Below are 22,909 nucleotides of genomic sequence, written 5' to 3'. Positions count from 1 at the left end.
ACAGTCTTTTCTGTAGGATTTGATGCTCCAGACCCTAAGCCTGCCCTGCAGGGACAGTGACAGCCGCTGTCCCCAGTGCGGATGTGACCTCACCAGCACAGCACACCACGGTGGGACCACCCCCTCCACAGCTCCTGTGTGGGGACAAAGTGGAGTTTGGGGAGAAAAGTGCTGACCTCGAAGCCAGTTTTGGCTGAGGAGAACAAAGAGGAACCTTGCCACAAGGTGGTCACAGAGATGGAGCCAGGTTCCTCACATGATGGGATGGTGAGAGCTGGGCCAGGACAGGTTTGGAGTGGATGGAAGAAGAAACAATTTCTCCAGTACGGCAGTGAGCAAAGAGAGGTTGTACCAGCTCCATCCTTGGAGGTTTGCAGGATAAAGCCCTGACCACCGCAGTGTGACCCTGCTTTGGGCAGGAAGCCTACAGCCAAATCGCCCCGTGGTGCCCTGGAGGGAGGGGACTCACCTTGGCCCAGACGGGACAATTTCGCCGGGTGTCTGTGGGCTCCCAGGACCGCACTTCCCCCCTTTCCCCACCCGGGCGGCCCCTTCCAGCCATCCCGAGGCGGGGGCCGGCAGCTCCCGGGGTGGGGGCAGCGGGGGCTCGGCCCGGGGACCCTGCCCGGCCCCGCCCCGGGACCCGCGCCCAGCGCCGGCACCGCTCCCCCCGCCGCTGCCCCGGCTGGGAGGAAGGAAGGAAGGAAGGAGGGAGGGAGGGAAGAGGGGAGGGAGGGAATCAGGGAGGGAGGGAGGGAGGGAGGGAGGGAGGGAGGATGACAGCACCGTGAAGAAAAGCAGGGGACCCGCTGCTCTCATTCCTCCCGCACGGCAGGACCGGGCTCGCTCGCCCCGCGGAGCCGCCGCCGGGTACGTGCAGCGGGGTCGGGAGCGGAGCGCAGCCGGGGCCGGGAGCGGCGCGATGGGCAGCGGGAGCCCCGGGGCGAGGGGGAGGATGGCGGCGGGGCTCGGGTCTCTCCCGGCGCGGCGGGACTTGCGGGAAGTTGGGCGTGCGAGGAGGGGCCGCGGCCCCGAGCTCACCCCCCGGCCCGGGCAGGGGGAGCGGGGCCAGGGGGGAGCGCGGGGCTCGGTGACCGCATCCCCCCGCGGGGCGGCCCCGGGCTCCGCCGGCTCCTTTGTGCGCCCTCCGGCCTCGGCCGCTCCTTTGTCTCGGTGCGGGGCCCCCGCCGCCCGCTCCCGCAGCGGGGCAGCGCCGGCCGTGCCTCCCTTCCTCCCCTGCCTCCCTCCCTCTCCTCGGCGGACAGCCCGATCCCAGCACCCCGCTGCCGAAAGTCCTCCCGGCACATGACTGCTCAGCAGCTCTCCCCGTGCCTTTCTTTCGGGAAAAAAAAAAAAAAACGGGGAAAAAAAAAATCAATGGAATGGGATCGAGCTCTGCAGAGCCGAGCCTCCGTCCGGAGCGGAGCGCGTTTGGGGCGACAGAAGGAGACTTTGGAAAAGGAGAGTTTCTCACAACCATCCCGGAGTTGCATCATCCGTCCTGTCAGCCCCTAGCAGGGAGCACTGGAAAGTTGCTCTCACCCTTTCCCCTCCTGTCCCGGGGCCACCGGGGCACGCTGGCCCTCGGCCGGGGCCCGGGAGCCAGGGACATTTCTGCGGGAGCTGGGACTCTGACACCCTCGGGATGGCACGGGGGTAGCCTAGGGGGAAAGGCCATCCCAGCAGAGTCCCCCTGAGTGCCTGCCGGGATCTCAGCAGCTGCTCCCCGCCACACTGGGGAGAGCTGCCCACGCCCCACTGCCTCTGCACCGAGCCTGGCTTTGGTGCCTGGAGGAAAGCGTCTCCTTTTCCACAGCCAACGATTTACAACGCTACACCAGGACAGGCATTTAACTCTGCAATTTTTCCACATCTGCCATGTTGCTTCAGCTCGATTTCACAGCCCCAGTCTCCCTGTGCTGACTCGAGCACAGGTCACTGTCCCCTCGCCAGCATCTCTTGCCACCAGTCCCTTCTGCATCCCTGGAGCGCTGCAGGCGCCTGGCTGGGGCTGAAAGGGGAGCAGAGGCGGGCACAGGGAGCGCCGTACCCCCGCTCTTGGGCTGGGTCTGCCCACCAGGAGCTTCCAGGCGAGCGTGGAGCAGCGAGGGGCAGGAGTGTGGGGCGGTGGGAGGGACCGTGGGCTCTGCGCCCCAAAGAAAGGGCTCATTGAAGCAGGGGCGGGCATTTGCGGTTCCCGGCGTGGCCGGGGGCCGCCGGCACGCACAGCAGCCGGCATTGTGCCACCGGCGCCGAGCAAACGTCCTCCCACCCGTCCTGGTGGTCTGCTCTGCAGCCCCCCTCGCTGCCCAGCACTTCGGCGCCTTCAGTTGCTCACCTTTGCTGCAGGTGGTGCTGCAAACCCCACCCCGGCCGTGTCTGTGGTTGCCGGAGGGTTGGTTTCAAGGCTGAAGGTGTTTTAGCTGGGTCCTGGTCCATAAAGGTGTTTTAGCTGGGTCCTGGTCCACAAAGGTGTTTTAGCTGGGTCCTGGTCCAGATCCAGCTCCAGAGGCTGCTCCCTGCCTGGCAGATGCTCGTGTCTTATCCCCATGTCCAGCACTGACATCTCTGAGCCCCGTTGGGTTCAGCAGGGGCAGGAGCAGCAGCTCTCCCCTCTGCTGGGTCAGGAGAAAACTCTTGGGGTCTCTTTGGACACCACCACGGTGAGGGAGAGAAAAAAGCAGTCTGTCCTGGCCATGAAGCCTGTGCTGCTCCTGTCACCAGCATTACTGTGCCCTCACCAGCCTCTAGAACCCTTCTGCACAGTGGGACACGAGGAACAAGGGCAGCTCATCTGGGTCATCACAGAGAGCAGGTGGGACAGGGAAGAGTGGACAGGACCTCATGCACTGGAGTTTGAGAGCTCATGCAATGAAAACAAAGTTGTTCCAGTGGTGCCTGTTTGTACCAACCCCGCTCCTGCTGCTGCTCCTGAGGGTAACCTCTGAGTCAGAAGGACTTTCCATTCCCAACTTTCTCCTCCAATGGGCAGTTTCCAGGCTTCAATTTGATGAGGATTGTGACTATTCTCAGCAACTTTATAAACATTGTAGGAGATGACATTTTTCCCCTCTTCTTTTTTTTTTTTTAGCTTGACTAGACATGTTTTTAACCCAAAAATACCTGCCTGGACAGGCTCCTTAGCTGTGCTGCAGGGCAAACCGAAGCAGTGCTGTGCTTGTGCCCTGCCTTGGAGGACAGCCAGGACCAGGATGAAAATTGCTGGGACATGAAAGCAAAGTGGGAAGCTCTGGTGGAACGATTCCCAAGACCAGCCTCGGGAGGAAGCTGGGAGCGGAAATAGTTGAAAGAGTAAATACAGAGAGGTTTTTTTCCCAGGTTGCAGACAAAAAGCAGCACGGAGAGCAGATAAGCCCGTGCTCTTTATCTCTTTGTTGTTCCGCCCCTGTGTTTTGCTGATCCAGTGTCTGATGAAGTCTGATGAAGCAAAGGACTGTGGAGGGAATTAATCAGTGCAGCAGCAGCTCCAGGGGCAGCAGGCTCAGCTGCAGGTCACTGTGGGCTTCCATGGAGGGATGGATGGGAGTGGATGGGGGCAGGATGCTCAGAAGGATCTCAGGAACTCTTGCACGTGGGTGTTTCATTGCCTTTCTGTGTCCAGAGCTCAGTTGTTGTCTGTTGAGTCACCAGAGGAAAATGTGACTTCATCCAGTCTCACCTCCTGCTGGCTGCCCCTGGCAGCCACAGGCATTTTTCTTTCCTGGATCTCACCTGGTGGGGGTTCAGGGCAGCCAGAGCTGGGGAATGAGAGCCCCAAGGCTTTGTGTAAGACCTTCCCTTTCCCAAAACAGAGCTGAAAACCCCTGCTCTGCTCTGCCAGTCAGACAGTCCTGTGGAATGCTCTGCAGGAAGGTGACAGGAGCATCCCTTCCCTCCTTCCTCTCACAGGGCCTCTACTCTTCTCACCCCTCCTGCACCACCCAGGGCAGGTGGCAGGTGCCAGCAAGGCCTAGGGGTGCAAATCTGCACACTGGGGACCTGTCCCAGAGCCTGAAACAGCGGCTGTGGCCCCCAAAACATCCATCCCACAAACCAACTTGCTCCAGTGGACTGGAATGATTTGGTGTCTCCATTACTGTCCAAGTCCTTCCTTCTTGCTGTGGCAAGGTTAAGTTAACTTGCTGATAGTGGTGGATCCCACCTGGGCAGATTTGCATGGGAACAAAATCCCCAATATTGCCCAAAAAAAGCTCCTTTTCTGGCTTTAACTCATCTGGGAAATCCATAAATCTCTGCAATGGGAATTGCAGCCATCCCTGCTGAATTGAAAAGCACTTCCAGCCTGAGGGATAGGAAAAGGTGGGGAGCAGCATCTGAGCTGTGGGTGCTGCGTTCCCCAGCATCTCAGTTTAGCATCCCTGGAAATTATCCTGCTTTGCTTTGGGACGTGGAGAGCAATGTGAGGCTGCCTGCTGTCTCCAGGGGTGATGTCCATCCGTCTGTCTGCTCACACAGGTGCAGGGTCCAGGAGTGGACACTGGCAGGGCACCCTGGGGCGGCAGCAGCAGCATCCCAATGGTTCTCCTGATCCATCCCATCCCAGCAGAGCCCTGGAGGGGAGCATGCAGGGACACAGAGCCCCTCTGTTCCCCTCACAAAGGGGCACTTGTGGCTCTCACAGTGCCCCAGCCGGGCTGAGCCACACGGGCCCCAGTGAGGAAGAGCTTTAGGCTGAGCTTTAGGCTGAGCTTTAGGCTGAGCCAGGCAGCCTCACCAGGTCACCCGTGTGTCCCCAGCCCCTCAGCTCAGCCCTGACGGGGCCCCGCGGGTCTCGGGCGGGATTTGCAGCCGGTTGTTTGTTTAATGAATGGTGTCTGCCCCGGGCCTGTGAATGAGGGTTTTGCCAGCGCTGCCGGCCATGGATCTCTGTGTCACCCCTGTGAATAATTCCTGCTCTGCGGCTCATTTGTGGTCAGGCAGCTGGGGGCATTAGAGGGGGAGAACGCGGGGCTGCCTTTGCCCAGGGCTTTGTCTGAGGAAGCGGCTGATGCCATCCCCTGTGCGTGGGGACTGTCCCCAGCCCCAGGCCAGGGCAGGGATGCAGATCACCGCCCCCTGGGATGCCCTGACTCTGAGACGCGGCCGCACACCGAGGACTTTGTGTACTTGATTTTTTTTCTCTCGGTTGCTCAAACACTCCGACAAATCCTGTCATCGAGGGGGCACGACCCAGGAGGGGGGATATGAGGGGTGGCTGGTGAAAGGCACCTGCCCCGGCTGCTGGCCTGTCCCCGAGGAGCTGCGCGATGACAAACTGAACTAACAGGGCTGTTAAAAACACACACACACACACACACACACACACACACACACACACGTGTGCTGGGGATCTCGGTGCCGCTTGCTGAAAGGGGGGGAAGCTGGGGGACCACTGTGGGAGGGCTCTGGGGCTGCCAGAACTCTCCAGAGTCCCTGCATCCCACTAAATCCTGAGTTTCCTGGGTGCGTGGGTGTGGATGTCTCTTTTTAGAAGGTTTTGCTGGAAAGGAGATAGCTGGAAGCCAAGCCTCGGGAGCTGAATGCTTTGCTCAAGCTGGGAAATTCCTGGTCCTCGCACAGGAGGACTGGGAATCTGACAGGCTGGGTGCTGCCCTGGCCACGGGACACATCCCACCCCTCCTGCCCACAGTCCCTCCTTCCCAGCCAGAGGGACATTCAGCGAGCAACGCTAAAAAATGCACATTTTGGCCTAAAAAATGCACATTTTGGCTGAGCACGACGCAGAAGAGGCTGTGACGTGACGCAATGCCTGGCAGGGCTTCCCCGCTCCACGCTCTGCCAGGGGCTGCAGATGCCGAGGCTTGGCCAGGGCATCTCCCCTCCAGCAAACCCCGGGGCCCCCCAAAGGATGGGGCTCTGCCTGGCTCCCCTCCTTCACCCCAAAAGCAGGGCTGGGACGGGCTGCCCCTTGTGGAGCCCAGCCAAGGCTAAATAGACTTTCCCTGAGTCACCGAAAGTCTGGCCAAGAAAGCCGGACGAGCAAACAGCATCACCCAGGGCAGGTGGCAGGTGCCAGCAAGGCCTAGGAGTGCAAATCTGCATTGGGGGACCTGCCCCAGAGCCTGAAACAGCGGCTGTGGCCCCCAAAATCTCCAGCTGGGGCGTGGGTTTGGTGTGACTCAGAGCATTTCCAGCAACGCCCCGATTCGGGTGCTGAAGGAGAGGCTGGGGGGGGCGGGTCTTTTCTGCCGGGCGGGGATGCCAAGTCTCCTGGTTTTGCATCCCACACCAAGCAGCTGCACCATCATTTGGAATTTTTTTTTTCTTCCCTTTTTTGGCAAAAATCCTCCCCCGGAGCATTCTACTCCCCGAGGGGGACTGGCAGCAGCAGTGTTTTCCGGCCCGCCGTTGTTCCTGAAAACTCTCTGGGTTTCATTTTCGAGGCTCAGCAGCTGCTGCTGCCATGCTGGGGGAAGGCGGAAGCTGCTCAGCCCCACACTGGGGCCCTGCAGTGGAGCCTTCAAGCCTCCCCTTTCCAGAGGCTGGGAGCCACAATGTGCTGAAGATCCGGATGATCCAGGGGCTCCCTCGCTGGCAGTAGCAGGTTTTTGCCAGTGGGAAGCAGGCAGCTGTTGGGTGGCAGGGATTGGGTTTCAGGCTGGGCAGGGGGAGCTGGTGGAAGTGTGGGAAAGGATCCTGTCGGGCAGATATATTTTGGGAAGGAGGAGGAGCAGCTGATGGGGCATTCAGGCAGCTGCTCCTCATCCGGGGTGGGATGGAGCAGTAGGGAGGAGCTTCCACTTTTTTACTGCTCTTGTCCAGCCTTTGTCAGCCTCTGATCCTTGCCATGCTGAGCCTTCTTCTCCCCACAGGCAGGGCTGGCAAGGCCCTAGCCCAGGACACCTTCCCGGTGTGCAGGAGGGACCTGTGTGTGCTCCCCATGGAGATCCGATGCGCTTTGCCCCAGGATATCCGGGAGCTGCTGCACTGCTTGAAGATGAAGAGCAAGTACGCCGTCCTGCTGGTCTTCGTCATCAGCCTCGTCATCATCGAGAAGGAGAACAACTTCATCTCCAGGTAGGCAGTGGGCATCTGAGCCATGCCAAGGTTTGCAGCCCCTCTCCCCCAGTCCCGAGCTCCTATGCAGAGGAGCCCCCCAAGTCCCCCACGGGGACGCAGGGTGGTCCCGCTGTCCTCCAGGCTGGGCTGGCTCTCCCCACAGGGTGTCGGACAAGCTGAAGCAGTCCCCACAGGCTCTGGCAGAGGCCAACAGCACAGAGGTCAGCCCAGCACTGGCCAAGAATGGCTCGCTGGCCTCGCTGCAGGAGCTGGACGCTGCCTTCTCCCAGATGAGGTCCCACCTGTACAACATCACCCTGCAGCTGGCAGGTGACGCCGGGGACCCCGGGCCACGGCGGCACGTCCTGCTGATGGCCACCACCCGCACTGGCTCCTCCTTTGTCGGGGAGTTCTTCAACCAGCAGGGCAGCATCTTCTACCTCTTTGAGCCCCTCTGGCACGTCGAGAAGACGGTGAACTTCCTGCCGGGAGGAGCCAGCGCGGTGGGCTCGGCCTTGGTTTACCGAGACGTCCTCAAGCAGCTCTTCCTCTGTGACCTCTACATCCTAGAGAACTTCATCTCCCCAGTTCCCGAGGGCCACCTGACGGCCTTCTTGTTTCGGCGGGGCTCTAGCCACTCGCTGTGCGAGGAGCCCGTCTGCACGCCCAGCACCAAGAAGGTCTTTGAGAAGTACTACTGCAAGAACCGCCGCTGCGGCCCCCTCAACATCACGCTGGCGGCCGAGGCGTGCCGGCGCAAGCAGCACGTGGCACTGAAGACGGTGCGCATCCGGCAGCTGGAATTCCTGCAGCCGCTGGTGGAGGACCCCCGGCTGGACCTGCGCATCATCCAGCTGGTGCGGGACCCCCGCGCCGTCCTGGCCTCGCGCATGGTGGCCTTCTCGGGCAAGTACGAGACCTGGAAGAAGTGGGCGTCCGAAGGGGAGGCCCCGCTGCACGAGGAAGAGGTGCAGCGGCTGCGGGGCAACTGCGAGAGCATCCGCGTGTCGGCGGAGCTGGGGCTGCGGCGGCCGGGCTGGCTGCGGGGCCGCTACATGCTGGTGCGCTACGAGGACGTGGCACGGGCGCCGCTGCAGAAGGCGCGGGAGATGTTCCGCTTCGCCGGGCTGCCCCTCACCCGCCAGGTGGAGGAGTGGATCGGCAAAAACACGCAGGCTCCTCCCGACGGCAACGGCGTCTACTCCACGTGCAAGAACTCCTCGGAGCAGTTCGACAAGTGGCGGTTCGGCATGCCCTTCAAGCTGGCGCAGGTGGTGCAGGACGCCTGCGGCCCGGCCATGCAGCTCTTTGGCTACAAGCTGGCCAGCAGCCCTGAGGCGCTGGCCAACCGCTCCTTCAGCCTGCTGGAGGAGGCACAGCCCGCCTGGGTCACGTAGCGCTGCAGGGTCACGGTGGCGGGGCGGAACGAGGGGCTGCGGCCGTGCTCCCGGCCGGTCCGGAGGCGACCTGGGGGTCCCTGCTCCCACAAATGCTCCAGGTGGCAGCCCCAGGAGCCGGAGCGTCTTAGCAGAGCTGGCCCCAGGGTCCTGCAGAGCCTGAATTACTCAGTTTCTCCAGGAATGGGGAAATGGTAAGGGTAAGGGGAGGTGGGGTCAGCAACAGGGCCATCTCCCCAGCTCGGGAGCTGCACTGAGGATGAGGAGGAGGAGGAGGGTGATGGCAAGCAGAGGGGGACAGGACCAAGCACCTCTGCCTTGCCACCCCCCGTGCCAGCTGGGACGGGGCAAGGACAAAATCCCTGTGGTGTCAGCAAGAGCCCAGAGACCTTCTTGGTTTAGTGCCTTCATTCACCAGCAGAGACTGGAAACTGCCCACAGAGCCCTGGACGGCGCTTGGGCTACAACAAAATGAGGTGACTATGGTTTGGTGCTCTTCAAACTTGGTTTTGGAGGTTTGGGTTTATTTCCTTTTTTCCCTGTGTATTTGCATACCAGGTGAATTTATTTATTTATTATGTGAAAAGGAGGGGAAGCTGGTGAAGGAGCTAAGCCCAAAAATCAGAGCAGCACAACATGCCACAAAGGGAGACACCCAGAACAGAGGTCACATTTTAGCTGGAGACCACCGGGTTTTAGCTGGAGACCATCTTCTGTATGATCTCGGGAGAGCCCCCGGGGACTGAGGGGCTGTAACCCTCCCAGCCCCCGTGGGGCAGCGACCACGAGCTTCTGAGGAGGTGCTGAAAGACGGTCAGACTTACCTGATTAAAAACAAAGCCACCAGCACAGAGTCCAAAGCATCTCCTGTCCCTCAGTATTTGTGGGTGTCTCCTGCCCGGGGGAGCCCCAAAAACATGAGCTAACAGCACTGATGGGTGGCCAAACCTGGTAGAGGCCCAGGGAGTTCCAGGGTGTTTGCCGTTTGCAGATGTTGACCCAGTGCCAAGCTGCTTCCTCCAATTCACATTTCATTAATTAAAATGCCTATTTTTAGCCCTCTTCGTATCTCATTCTTTTTCTCCCCCTGATATTTTGGGTTATGGCAGCCACCTGAGGGAGAAGTCAAACATTTTGCTGGAGAGTGGCTTGCCAGCGAGCCCTGAGGGGTCCCAGCAGCCGCATGTCCCCTTCTCTCCACCTAGAGCTGTTGGCCAAAAGCAAAAATAAATAAATGAAAGGAGGCGGCAGCCGGCCACAGCTGGGCTGAGCTTTGCCGGCCGGGAGGAACGTGCCGGGGCTCCGGAGCAGGGCTGGGCTGGGCTGAGCTCACAAAAGCCGCGTTTTTGACCCAAGAGGGAGAACAGAGGCGGCATTGAGGAGCGCGGGGCCGGCAGGCGGGGAGCACAGCACCGGAGCCCCGGGCAGCCACCCGGGGAGGTTTTCCGAGCAGGGCAGGGCAGCAGCAGGCTTCAAGGTGTGATTTCAGAGCGCTCGGTGCCAGCTGGATGGGGAAAGGACACAAAAGTGTCCACAAAAGTGGAGATTTTTGGCAAACCCTCACCGCTCACGGGCGATGGAGAGCGCCAGCCTCCTCCCCGCCTCACATGCAGCTCTCCCGGCATCACAAGCAGCCCCGGGGCTGCTGAGTGAATCGGGTTTTGTTTGGAGGCTTCCTGCTGGGAAAGCAGCAGGGTCACGGAGGTCAGATGGATATTCCGCAGCTGCGCGCTGGGAAAAGCCCACAGAGCTCAGCCAGCATCAGGGGGAACGCAGTCGGACGCAGTGTCCTATCAATGCCTCTGGAAAAGCACCATTGGGTTGGCTTTTGCAGAGAAAATCATTTTAGGGTAATTGTTTGTGAAACAGCAGGAGGGGTGAGTAGCTACTGAGCTGCCACAGCCGAGGAGGGGACATTGGAGAGTGGCCAGCATCCCCCTCCCACCCCACCGCGGGTGGAGGCGCTTGGGGGCTTGGAGAGCCGGGTCCAGGGGGAAAGGACAGGCAAATCCAGGAGCATGGAAAACAAGCGGCAAGGGAAGCGGGAGCTGGGCTGAGCCAAGGCCAGAGAACAGAACAGATAAGAAGAGAAAAGAAGAGATAAGAACAGATAGACTTCGTTGGAAGAGAGCTCCAAGATTGAGTGCAACCCATGCCCCAGCACCTCAACTAAACCATGGCACCCAGTGCCACATCCAGGCTTTGTTAAACACATCCAGGGATGGTGACTCCACCACCTCTCCCCGGTCAGACCATTCCAGAACTTTATCACTTTTTCTGTAAAAACCTTTTTCCTAATATCCAACCTATATTTCCCTTGGTGCAGCTTGAGGCTGTGCCCTCTGTTTCTGTCAGTGCCGCCTGGAGAAAGAGCCCAGCCCCAGCTGAGCACAGGCACCTTTCAGGAGCTCTGAGAGTGATGAGGGCAGCCCTGAGTCTCCTTTTCTCCAGGCTGAGCACCCCCAGCTCCCTCAGTGGTTCCTCACAGGGTTTGTGTTCCCAGCCCCTCTCCAGCCTCGTTGCCTCCTCTGTACGTGCTCCAGCATCCCAAGGTCCTTCCCAAGCTGAGGCGCCAGAGCTGGGCACAGCACTCGAGGTGTGGCCTCACCAGTGCCAGGTACAGGGGCAGAATGGAAGAATGCCCTCCCTGCTCCTGCTGGCCACACCGTTCCAGAGGGGACGGTCACAGCCGCCCGTTTTCACCTGTGCTGTCCCCGCCCCCGCTGCTCCAGCCCCCATCGCTAGCCAAGCATAAGCAATTGTTCCTGGCCACCCTCCAGCTTCCCGTCAAAACCGTCACAGGACAGAGAGAAAACATGAAAACATGCCCCTGAACCATGCAGATTTCCCCGGGGCTAATTGCTGCCATTAAACCCCCGGCTGCAGGCACATCGGGAAGCCGCAGGGGACACGGCTCCTCCGAGGCTGGAGCAGCTGAATTCCCCCTGAGCTGCTGGGGGAGCTTTGTGCCCCCACACAAAGAGGGGCCTCCTGCTCAGCCTGCTCTGGCTCAGCCTTGTCTGGCTCTTTGGAGGCTCACGGATTTGGGAGGGAAAGCGTGGATTGGGAATGTCATAGTAAGAAACAATGTTCTTAGAGCAAGGACATTCCTGCATCCAGACAGACCATGCAGGAAGCCCACAACAGGATGAAGCTGCAATGGATGCAGCCTCACCCTTTCTCATGGACACCAATGCCAAAAAAAACCCCAAAAACAAACAATCCTCTTTTCAAAAGATCTAAGCTTTCTGAAATAAAGCAGTACTAAAGCTTGGTTTAAAATATGGAAATAAAACAAACCCCACCTGCAGCTGTACTGCCTCCAGGCTCACCTCCCAGCCTGCTGCAGCTGTGCTTTGGGGGGAATCTGGGAACATTGGGGTGATGCTAATTAGCACCAGAGAAACCTTTTACACAAGCCCTGAACAGTGAGAGGATATGTGTCCCATGGTAAAGGGCCACCAGCCAAAACTGCTTCTCCTTGGGGTCATTGCAGGTGACACAAGATGATGTAGCACCAGTGAGAGCTTTAACAAATGATGGATGTCCTGTTCCCCTCTCAATGGAATCTTTCTGAGAAATTGTTCCCCCTCACTGGTCTAATCTGGAAGTTGACTTTGGACAGCAGGTACATCCTGCAGCTTCTCTGCTTCCCTCTCAGAGCATCCAGAGCTGCCTGGGGCCATGCTGGCATGGCTGGGCTTGCCTTGGAGAGGCACTTCTTGAGGCAGAAGCTGTTGATAAGCCAAGTAAGGGACCAGTAAAGTCTCTGAAATGCCACCTTAGATGCCCTGCAGTTTAACACCCAGGTGGCCCTGCTGGGCCATGAAGCCAAGCCACCAGGCAGGTCCATAGAAATCCATAAAAAGGCCTTTTTCCAGCCTGGCATGAGGTTTCTCCCAAGCAGCAGAAGTGGTGGCTGCTGTGCTGGCTGTGCTGACCTCCCATAGCCTTCTCCTCACTTGTTGCAGCTCCATTTAATGGGATAGGATGAGCTAATCCCCTCTGTCCCCTCACAGCCCTATCGGAGGGGATTTCTGCACAGGGGCTGGAGCCAAGGAAAGCCATCACACCAGCAATGCCCTCACCAACCCTCACAGGCTTCTGCTGGAGCCCAGATCAACCCTTTCCTTCTCTCCCTCATGGGGCTTGGTGTGGTGTTTGCAGGGAGCTGGTCCATGGCTACAGCTGCACCATCCAAGCATCCAAACACCAGGTCAGAGGGGAGATCCATGGGCCAGTGAGAGACCCACAAGGGCTGTAGCTGAAAGGTGTGGACCTTTCAGCATTAAATGACAACCTTGTATTCTGTTGTGTTTTTCTAAGAGACTGCATGCCTGACCAGACTGCATTTCTTGGTCTGCATCCCATATTTATCCTGTAATTACACCTTTGGACAAAGGCTGCCTGTCTGTGAGGCCCATTTTTTTCAGGACACAGTTTTATTCTATGCTCTGCTTTCACTGTAATGAAATCTGGGGGGCAAGGGGAAGAAAACTCCCTACATCAGGAGTGAAAGCTGTTCTTTCTCAAAAGCTGCCCCAAGAGCAAAGAAGCTTGCACAAGCCCTCTCCTTTTTCCCAAAGAAACCCCAGCTACTGACATCCTTTATGCTTTTCTGCCACCCCACAGGGATTAATACCACAAACCATGTTATCCCATAAAAGAGAGTTGCCACCACACTGTCAATCTCTGGGCTCCGCTGCTGGAGGAGCCAGAGAATTTCCAAGGAGCTCCCTGCAATCCTTACAGCCAGACAGCTGACATGAATAAAGCTGATAAAGTTTCTTGTTGGCACCTGCCTGGATCACATCACAATAAAGGGATGAATTCCCACAAAATGGCATTCCTGTGAAATTCCCAATGCCTGCTACATGCTTGGCTCTTAGCACAGGAGGGGTAGGAAAGATCAGCATGGCACAAAACCCAAAGGCAGGAGCTGTCTGAGCTGGGTTTTCCTTCAAGGGAAAGGACAGCCCTGCTTTCTCCCTGCTCACCCCATGCCAGGAGCTGACATGAGCCTGGCCACCCCCATTTCCCCAAAACCTGCCTTGGTTTGAGCCCAAATTTGTAGGTGGTGATGGCACCACAGCACCCTGAGCCTGGCAAACTCATCCTGCTGTACTGGGCAGGAAAAGAGGAGCTGGGCAGCACCTTGGCACTGAGCATCTGTGATCCCAGGAAAAAGGAGAACAGCATTGTGGCACAGCCCTGGGGTGGGATGGAGGGAGATCCCAGCTCCCCATGGCTCTGAGCATGGATACAAAGACCATTTAATTGCAGACACCATTGCGTTTCACCCTTGGGGTTTTCCCACCCTTTTCTGGCTGGGATCTGTGAGCAATTTATGGGCTGGCATGTGCAGAGATGCTGCCTAGAAATACACATCACTGGTGCAGCCTGACCAAAATAGGGTGATTTTGGTGCTGTTATCCATGGGAAGCAGCTTGTCTTCTCAAGGCATTGAAAAACTGAAAATGAAAAATGAGGTTTGTCAGGGAGAGAATAAATGTAAGTGGAACCTTGTTGATTTCTGCTAAAAGTAGATTTTTATGTATAAGGTATAAAATAGCCAGTGTTGATGTTTAAAAGCAGCCAGGAACTGTCTGAATTGGTTTTTCCAGGTGATTCTTTGCCCTGAACAGACACAATTCTACCTTGGCTGAAGCAGAGCTCCTTGAGGCATGGGGGGAAAGCAGCTCACCCAGGCAAAATGAGGAGCTGGGGGGCAAGGAAGGACCAGGCAGTTTGTTTAGAGCAATCCTTCATCCCTGGGAGACTCAAAATCCTCCTTTCCCTGAAGCAAAGCCCCCAGGGGCACAGCCAGGGAGCTGCAGCCACCCTGGTGCCACTGGGACTGTCACAGGACGATGTGCAGGACATGTCTGTGGGCAGAGGGAATGTGCTGTGGGAGGCTGCTGATACAGGAGAGGGTTTGGGGTTTTGCAGAGATGGCTGTGAGCCAGAAAGAGTCTCCAGCAGCTCAGGCTTGGCAAGGGAGGATGGGCCCTTCAGCCTGGCCCAGGTGGGAGAGCTGCTCCCTAGAGGAGGCTGAAGGGAGGAATGGTATCCCTCTTCCAGGTTAGTGCAAAGTTAGGGAGGCCAAACTGCCCTGATGAACAGGGAGGGCAGGACAAAGATGCAGAGGCTCACAGGGATTTGGGCCAGTGCAGAGCAGGGGCACCTGTGGCATCCTAAAGTCTCCCACAGAGCACTGTTGTACCCATCCATGGATGAATCACCCTCAGAGGGATGTCTCAGCTCTGGATGATGTTGGGTTACACCTGATGAGGAGAGGACTCACAAACAGGCACATTTAACCATGCTGCCTGTCTCAGAGTGGCAAACTGGGGCAAGACCATCTCCCAGAGCCCCTTCCCTACATCTTTTCCCCCTGCCATCCTGCAGGGAGCATTTGGTCCTTGGGCAGCTGTGAGGAAAAGTCCAGGGGGCCTGAAACAGGACAGGACAGGACAGGGCAATTCCTGCCTCACCAACCACCAGCAGGAGAAAAAACCTCTCTGAGGCTGCTGAACTTTCAGCACCTGTGTGCACCCAGCTGGAGAAGTATCATCCAAACATCCCACCTGCCAAACCTGAGCCCTGACCTGCACACTGAGTGCTCCCACTGGCCTCAGCTTTGGGTATTCTGAGTTTCTTCCTGCTTGCCTGGGGTTGGGAGTGAGGTTTTCACAAAGGTCCCTTTTACCCTCCCTGTTTGCTTTGGGCACTCTTTTTGCCAGTCACATTTTCTTGCTTGTTGGTGCATCTCCAACTCATTGGCCCAGAAGATTTTTCCTCCTTTTTTGAAAGGCTGCCCTGATATTCTGTTATCTAACTGGGTTCACCTGAAGGTAGCCCTCGTGTACACCTGGAGGGGGAAAACATCAGGTGACAGGGGAAATTTACAGAGCACTCCTGGAGTAATGGATTGCTCCCAGCAGTGGGTATGTGCTGTAAAATACAGGAAAATGCCTGTCATGAAAAGCCCAAAACTGCCTCTGGAAAAGACACAGCTGGGCACAAAGGTGCAGAGGAAAGGGGACAGGAAAGCAGCATTTGGGGAGTGGCAACTCATCCTTAGCATCCTCATCTGCTGGGAATGGGCCTTTGATCCAGCTTTGCTCCAGGAAGTTGAAACAACAAGGAAGTTATGCAGGTAAGGAGAACCCTGCCCCAATCAGGATGGCAAGCCTGTCCATGTAATTTTACAGAAGAGCTTAAACCCCAGATTTAAATTGCAGAGTTCATCCCTTTAGAAATGGAGGTGGGTTTGGTTTTTCACAATTTTTGTACTGAATTGTGCTTTCCCAAAGCCAGCCATTGCCAGGCTCTCCCAGCAGCCTCCTCACACAGGTACCATGCCAGGAGGAAAGACAGAGACAGACTTGGAGCACTGCTACCCTGGGGGTATTTCCCAGCCTCTGGACACACATAGCTCCTGGATCTCCTAGCCAGGACAGGTGTTTAGCAGCTCTGAAGGTTTATATTACACAGATTAATCCAAATTTTCTCCTATTAAAAACTGTAGCATTTCCAGCAGAGTCCTGTGTAACAAACAGCCCCAACCTGCCCTGGGAGTATTATTTCAGTAGAGCCATGGCCTTTTCCATCAAGGAAAAGGACCCATCAAGGCCTTCTCCATTCCAGCTTTATTGTTGCCTGTTCCATCCCTCCCCTCCCAGCTCTCTTCCAGGCTGAAGAGCGTGAGGTGCAGGAACGTCCCCCACTCCTGTCGGCCCCTTTGTCACCCTCCTTCCCCAGTCCATGAGCCCCTCCTGTGGCCGAGGCAAGGATGTGCTGGACTGGGACACCGTGTCCCATGTCCCAGAATCACAGAATAAGGAGGTTGGAAGAGCCCTCTAAGATCATCGAGTCCAACCTATGTCCTAACACCTCAACCAGCCTATAGCACCAAGTGCCATGTCCAGGCTTTTGTAAACACACCCAGAGATGGTGATTCTACCACCTCTCTGGGAAGAGCATTCCAGTACTTTATTATTCTTTTGGTGAAAAATTTCTTCCTAATATCCAACCTATACCTTCCCTGAGGTAGCAGGAGACTGTGTGCTCTGATTCTGTCAGAGACCGACCCCACCTGTCTGCAACCTCCCTTCAGGAAGGTGTAGAGAGCAATAAGGTCACCCCTGAGCCTCCTCTTCTCCAGGCTGAACAGCCCCAGCTCCTTCAAACATTCCTCCCAGGGTTTGTGTCCCCACGGCCGAGTTGGCTGCACCCTCTGGCGGCAATCCCGAGTCCAGGCCCTGCTTTTCCCGGAAAATTCCTTCATCCTCTGCCACCCCCGAGGCTGGAGGGTGTTTTTCTGGGAGGGGGTTTTGGCACCTTTGAGGAGCAGGGCGGGGGCAGGGGAGAGTGGGAGCAGCTCTGCCAGCTCACAGCACACAGCAGTGTGTGCAGCAGCTATTTTTATCCATTTTTATCCACAGGGCCAGCAGCTATATTTATCCAGAATGCCACGGGAGCTGAAAGTCTTCGGGGCAGCTTCCGTGCTGCAGAAGAACACGATCTGGATGTCCTTTAGAAAACAAACGGAACTTCCCACCTCCTCCACCCCCGACTCCCCTTCTCCTGCCCCTTTGCCACCTCCTCAGCCCTTCCCTCTTTATGTCCCACTGTCTCCACCGTGCTGATGTCCCTGCCCACGGTGGGGAGGTCAGAACCAGATGGCCTCTAAGGTCTCATCCTACCCAAACCTTTCACAGATTTTGTGATCTTCTCTCTTGCACAGTCATCTCTGGGCTCCCTTTCCTGCTCCACTCAGAGCAAATACATATTTTCTGTGTTTAAACTGAACATCAGGAGGAATTTCCTTACAGAAAGGGTGATTAGACATTGGAATTAACTGCTCAGAGAAGTGGTGGGTTCAACATTCCTGGAGGTGTTTAAGGAAAGACTGAATGTCATGGTCGGGTTGGCATGGCGCTGGTTTGCTCATAGGTTGGATTCGATGATCTCAGAGGTCTTTTCCTAATTGTTTCTGTAATTCTGTAATCTTAATTTCCCTCTCCAAAAGGTGTTTTTTTCGGGTGGAGTGGACCATTCTCCATCCCCCAGCCTTGTGAAGTTCAGAGCAGAGCCCTCATTGTGTAAAACCTCGGTCCCTTCTCACGGAGGGATGCAGGCGTGGGGGCTTAGGGCAGGTGAAGCGCTCTGTGCTCGGGACGCGCTGCTCGCCTGGCAGGAGCCATCCCCTGCCCGCGGCTCTCCTGCCGGGCCCCGCCAGCCCCGGGGGCCGGGCCCCGCCAGCCCCGGGGGCCGGGCCCCGCCAGCCCCGGGGGCCGGGCCCCGCCAGCCCCGGGGGCCGGGCCCCGCCAGCCCCGGGGGCCGGGCCCCGCCAGCCCCGGGGGCCGGGCCCCGCCAGCCCCGGGGGCCGGGCCCCGCCAGCCCCGGGGGCCGGGCCCCGCCAGCCCCGGGGGCCGGGCCCCGCCAGCCCCGGGGGCCGGGCCCCGCCAGCCCCGGGGGCCGGCCTCAGCAAGCCCCGGCCTCAGGGCTCTTCAAGCTCCGGTCTCAGGGGCTCCACCAGGCCCGAGTGCCAGCCTTAGCAAGCCCCGGGTTCAGGGCTCTGCAAGCCGTGAGTGCCGGGCTCCGCCAGCCCTCGGTGCCGGGCTCAGGGCTCTGCAAGCCGTGAATGCCGGGCTCAGCGCCCAGGAGCCCGGCTCCGCCCGCGGCCCCGCCCGGGGAGGCCGAGCGCGCCCCGGCCCGGCCCCCGCGCCTGCCCCGCCGGAGCCGCGCTGGCCATGGGCTCCCGCCTGTCCCTGGACGAGTCCGTGCGGGTCGTGGTGGTCGGGGGTGGCTTCGGAGGGACGGCGGCCGCCAACCTGCTCAAGTCTTGGGCCGTCCCCTTCGTGCTGGTGGACGTGAGAGATGCTTTCCATCACAACGTGGCCGCGCTCCGGGCCGCCGTGGAGAGCGGTAAGAGCTCGGGCAGCCCCCCTGTCCCACCGGCACCTGCGGAGGGACTCGGGGAGTGGCAGGGAACGCGGGCTCGCACTGCCTACTCCGCCCTGCGATGGTGAAAGACTTGATGTTTTCCATCTGGAAAACAAATACTTGGCACCGGGAGGACCCACAGGCCGTCTGTGGTTAAGCTAATTGCACATCAGCTGGGAAAACTGAGTAAAAACTGCTCAGACCATCTCTCCTTCCCTTCCCCTCCCCATCCCCCTTTATTTTATTTTTTATTTCAAGAGTTTAAAAGGTGACTAAGCTAAAAGCAAGAGCTGCTGAAAGGGGTGAGTCAATCACTTTCTGTCCTTGGCCCTTGAAATGTGAGCAATGAAGCCCTGGATGATAAAACTCTGCAGAGAGCTGCTGGGGCCTGTCTGGGCCCTCACTTGGAGGCTGGGCCAACCCCATCAGTCCAGTCCCTGGGGAATTCAGGGGTAAAGTACCACGTTCTAGGCTGGGAACAAGCATCAAAAGGACAGCAAAAGTTTTGTCTGAGAGGCAGATTGCATGAAAAAAAGCCTCTGACACCCAGCCAGAAACTGCCAGGACCACAGAAACAGTAATTGGTAAACCAGTACAGGAGATATGAGGAGCAGAGACAAAGCAATCTAGCCAAAAGTATCATCTGATCTGAGGCAAAGTCCTGAAGCTCCTTGCTGGGCAGAGATAACACCCAGCAAAAGCTCAGCCCACAGTCCCAGATGCTTGCCATGCTTCTGTCTGAGTAAGGACAGCATGAGGGAAGAAGAGAAGAAGGGGTGGTTATCCTCCAGAGAAGGAGAGCTCTCCCATTGTCTCCTCTTCCCACAGGATTTGCCAAGAAGACTTTCATCTCCTACTCGGTCACCTTTGGGGACAGCTTCCGACAAGGCAAGGTGGTGGCCATAGACCCTGGGAGGCAACAAGTGGTGCTCAGTGATGGTGAGGTGGGTGTTGCAATGCCCTGGCTGCCTTATGGGATCACCTGCCAGTGCAGGCAGCCAGCCTTCAGCAGGGTGTGTTCCATCCTCCTGAAGAACTTGGCATCTTTTCCTGCACAGCCCCATCCCTTCCAGCCAAGATAAGTGGCCTTCAGCTGCGCTGGGATGTGGGTGTGCAGTAAATACCCAACCCCATCTCCTGCCCAGCTGAGCTTTTATTATTAGAGCTGGATTTAGAGCTCAACAATTAAACCTGGGGCTCAGATCCTTATTTAACCACAGGAAGAGCCAAGAGCAGCAGCATCAATCACTCTTTTCAGCCAGAGCATCTCATCTCTGTTCAGGGGAGAGTGAAGGAGAGAAGTTAGTCTCTGGAACCAGCTGTGAGTGTCCAGCAGAAATATCAGGTTATTCCTGGTAAATTTAGGGTGATTTTAATTTCTTTAAAGCTCTCAACTCACCTGAATGGTGCTTAGCTCAGACCTTGAGGAACAGTTACTTGGTGTGACCTGGCCTGGGTCTCTTCCTAAAGTCACTTCCTGACAGTGACAAGTACTCTCCTGTTACCAGCAAGGGATGGAGATGAGGGAATGAGTGACCATACCTAGGAGTTAACCACTGCATTCTAGGCTCTGCTTTTAGGAGGTCTAATATCCCATTCTACTTTCTGCCCTCCCAGGAGCTTCACTACTCCCATCTCATTCTTGCAACAGGCAGTGATGGGCCATTCCCTGGGAAGTTCAACCAAGTCATTGACATGGAAAGTGCCATCCAGACCTATGAAGACATGGTTAAAGAGGTGAGGAATCCACTCCTAGGAAATGCTGCCTGCCTTTGTTCAGCCTCCCTGTCCCAGATACCACTGTGGCTATCTGGAGCCAGCTGTGTCTAAGAGAAAGGAACACAGGGAGCAGCCAGGACAAGGAGCTCATCATGGCTTCTCTAGCAGAAGGGAAAACCTGAAAAGGGCAGGCTGGAAGAGTGCACAGGGCACTCCTTTGTTGTTGCCTCTTAATGAGCTAAAAGGTTTATTGTTGTTGGGCCTGTGCTGTGTCCCAGAATGTTCATGGAGTGACTGAAGGTGTCTGGCTTCCTGCCCTTTGCAGTTCTCTTGTAACACAAATTTTCTCTTGAAGGTTGAGAAATCTCAGCGGATCCTGGTAGTGGGAGGTGGTGCAGCTGGAGTGGAGATGGCTGCCGAGATCAAAACGGAGTACCCAGACAAAGAGGTGGGAACATCTTCATCACAATGGACTTCATCCTGGTTCTGCTGCTGTTCCATGGTGCTGCTGCTGGAGGCACCTGAGATGACTGCACACCTGGCTGCTGAGCCTGTAGCCAGGCACCAGCAAGGACTGTGGCACTAGGTGCCCCTTCCTGGCTTGTTCTTGTAGGAATCAATTAGGGTGGAGGGAGGCCAGCTGTAGCTGCTCCCACCTTGCACACAGTGAGTCCTGTTCTGTTCCTGTGTCCCCATTTGCTGTTTTGTCCCCAACAGGTCACCCTCATTCACTCCAAAACTGCACTGGCTGACGTGGAGCTGCTGCCCAGTGTCCGTCAGGAGGTGAAAGAGATTCTCCTCAGGAAAGGAGTCCAGCTGCTGTTAAGTATGTCCTTAATGATGCCTCTGAACACCTACCAGCTGCTCTTCCTTTAGCCAAAGCCTCTCCTGATGTCTTCTTTCTGACTTTTTTGGTTACACATGGCTCCCCTGAATTCCTGTTCCTCTGGGTTAGCTGGAAACCACAGCCTAGCAAAGGTTTGTGACCCAGGGCTCTCTGTTGCACCAGGTGAAAAGGTCAGCGACATAGAAAACCTCAGGCCAAACCAGTTCCAGAAGGACATGGTAGTGAGGACAGAGAGGGGCACTGAAGTGGTTGTTGACATGGTGGTGCTGTGCACAGGGATCAAGATTAACTCTTCTGCATATGCTGCTGCATTTGGTAAGTGAAAAAACCCAAACCATGGGGTGGGGAGAAGCAGCACTTCTTCAGTGTGTGGTGCCTGAGGGGTGTGAGGTGGGGAATGGACTGTGCACAACCTGCAGGGGTGATTCTGCCCAAATATCAAAGGGTGGTGCATTGCATGAGACTGCAGTGATTAACTACAGCAAGGCAAAAAGCACCCTGACACATAGAAAAGAGGGTGAAAAACAATCCCTCACTGTGTCAATTACATCTGCAGCATTTTGGGGTCTCAGGCCACAACAAGCAACACCAAGCTGCTTCTAAAAACCTGCTGTTTGGCAAAACAGGTGACAAAATGGCAAGTAATGGTGCTTTGAAAGTTAACAAGCACCTCCAGGTGGAAGGCTACGAGAACATCTATGCCATTGGGGACTGTGCAGATCTCAAAGAGCCCAAGATGGCCTACCATGCTGGGCTCCATGCCAACATCGCGGTGACCAATATCATCAACAGCCTGACACAGAAGCCTCTCAAAACCTATGAGCCAGGTAAGGTCAGGAAGGTCAGCTGCAAGGAACAGCTGTCTCAACTCTCATGAGACTCTGAACTCACTGAATTCACTCTGAAGGAACTCAAAACTGGGGTAATATCAGCTTATAGCTCAGCTTCATATTAGTCCTTGCCAAAGACACAATGTAGATATTAATTACCTGTGTCACTCTGCCACACAACGAGTTCTTTCTTCCCTAATGTCTTGATAAATCTACTGGTGAGAGTCTGCTAGTCATGAAACTTCTTTTCTTAAAATTTCTCACTGTCCAATTAAATCCCAGGAGCAAGATGACTTCTCTTTTCCTTCTTTCTCCCCTTAACTACAACAAACACACACTCAACAATCTGGTCTCAAAAATCTAGCTGGGTAATGGGCACTGATGTAAACTTACCAGAGCTATGCTGAATGCTGTTCCATGTGGATGCAGGGGAAGTGGACAACAGTTGTTTTACACCTCTGCCTCTCCTTTGCAGGGTCACTAACATTCCTGCTCTCCATGGGCAGGAATGATGGTGTGGGCCAGGTGAATGGTTACTATGTGGGACATTTCCTGGTGACCATTGCCAAGAGCCGGGATCTGTTTGTCTCCAAGAGCTGGAAGAACATGGGGCAGACAATGCCCTCCTGAGAGGGCACCAGGAACAATCCAGCAAGGAGAACAGCAGCTGGAGCAGGGTGAGGGTGCATTTCTGTTGCTTGGACTGGCTGATGTTGTCCTCTGCAGCACCTCCTCAGGCCACCTGTCACTGTGACACATTAAAGGGGTGCCTGCCTTGCTGTCAAGGGGAAGAGGCACTTCCCAAATGAGCTGCACAGGAGTTCCCATGATAAAAACCAGGGAAGAAATGTTTCTTTTACTCTCCCTGCTGAGAGAGCTCTGGGCAACAAGCTTGGCTTACCTTGATTTGTAACAATAAACACTGTGCTTTTCAGAATCTCTGTGGTTTGTTTGTTATGTAGGTTGTTTGGTTTTTTCCTGGCTTTCTCTATTCTTTCTCTTCTAAGAAGGACCTGATTCTTACAGATCTGGCATCTGCTCTGCAGCTTGAAGGGAGAATGGCTCACAGTGCTGCCAGGGTAATGCCTGTCTAAAACCTGGAAGGGGATATGGTAGGCCTGGAATGCAACAGAATATAATTCAGC

The 22,909-nt window shown here is 56.5% G+C and overlaps 2 protein-coding genes across 6 annotated transcripts; both read left to right on the top strand.

Annotated features, from left to right (window-relative positions):
• The first annotated feature begins 756 nt into the window (after positions 1 to 756).
• CHST3 (carbohydrate sulfotransferase 3) lies at positions 757 to 9,479 on the top strand. Of its 4 annotated transcripts, none has more exons than XM_071438447.1 (3): positions 757 to 870; positions 6,834 to 7,038; positions 7,184 to 9,479. In XM_071438447.1, the coding sequence occupies exons 2-3, from the start codon at positions 6,902 to 6,904 to the stop codon at positions 8,415 to 8,417; spliced, it is 1,371 nt and encodes a 456-aa protein (XP_071294548.1). In that variant the 5' UTR covers positions 757 to 870; positions 6,834 to 6,901; the 3' UTR covers positions 8,418 to 9,479. The 4 variants fall into 4 exon arrangements, with proteins under 4 accessions (XP_071294548.1, XP_071294549.1, XP_071294551.1 ...); XM_071438448.1 differs by having other exon boundaries at positions 771 to 874; positions 6,838 to 7,038; XM_071438450.1 differs by lacking the exon at positions 757 to 870 and adding an exon at positions 5,382 to 6,565.
• An 8,481-nt stretch (positions 9,480 to 17,960) lies between these two features.
• On the top strand, positions 17,961 to 22,701 carry AIFM2 (AIF family member 2). 2 transcript variants are annotated; one of them, XM_071438442.1, is made up of 8 exons: positions 17,969 to 18,350; positions 19,197 to 19,312; positions 19,986 to 20,105; positions 20,443 to 20,535; positions 20,805 to 20,913; positions 21,097 to 21,249; positions 21,561 to 21,761; positions 22,240 to 22,701. In XM_071438442.1, exons 1-8 carry the CDS (start codon positions 18,176 to 18,178, stop codon positions 22,392 to 22,394), a joined length of 1,122 nt encoding a protein of 373 aa, XP_071294543.1. In that variant the 5' UTR covers positions 17,969 to 18,175; the 3' UTR covers positions 22,395 to 22,701. The 2 variants fall into 2 exon arrangements, with proteins under 2 accessions (XP_071294544.1, XP_071294543.1); XM_071438443.1 differs by lacking the exon at positions 21,561 to 21,761 and having other exon boundaries at positions 17,961 to 18,350.
• Positions 22,702 to 22,909: the final 208 nt, after the last annotated feature.

The sequence above is a fragment of the Agelaius tricolor genome, unplaced genomic scaffold (assembly GCF_023055355.1).
Source record: "Agelaius tricolor isolate 1412-34295 unplaced genomic scaffold, bAgeTri1.0.p SCAF_13, whole genome shotgun sequence".
Taxonomy (NCBI): domain Eukaryota; kingdom Metazoa; phylum Chordata; class Aves; order Passeriformes; family Icteridae; genus Agelaius; species Agelaius tricolor.
Note: the sequence above shows the minus strand (reverse complement) of the source record. Positions and strands in the feature narration are given on the sequence as shown.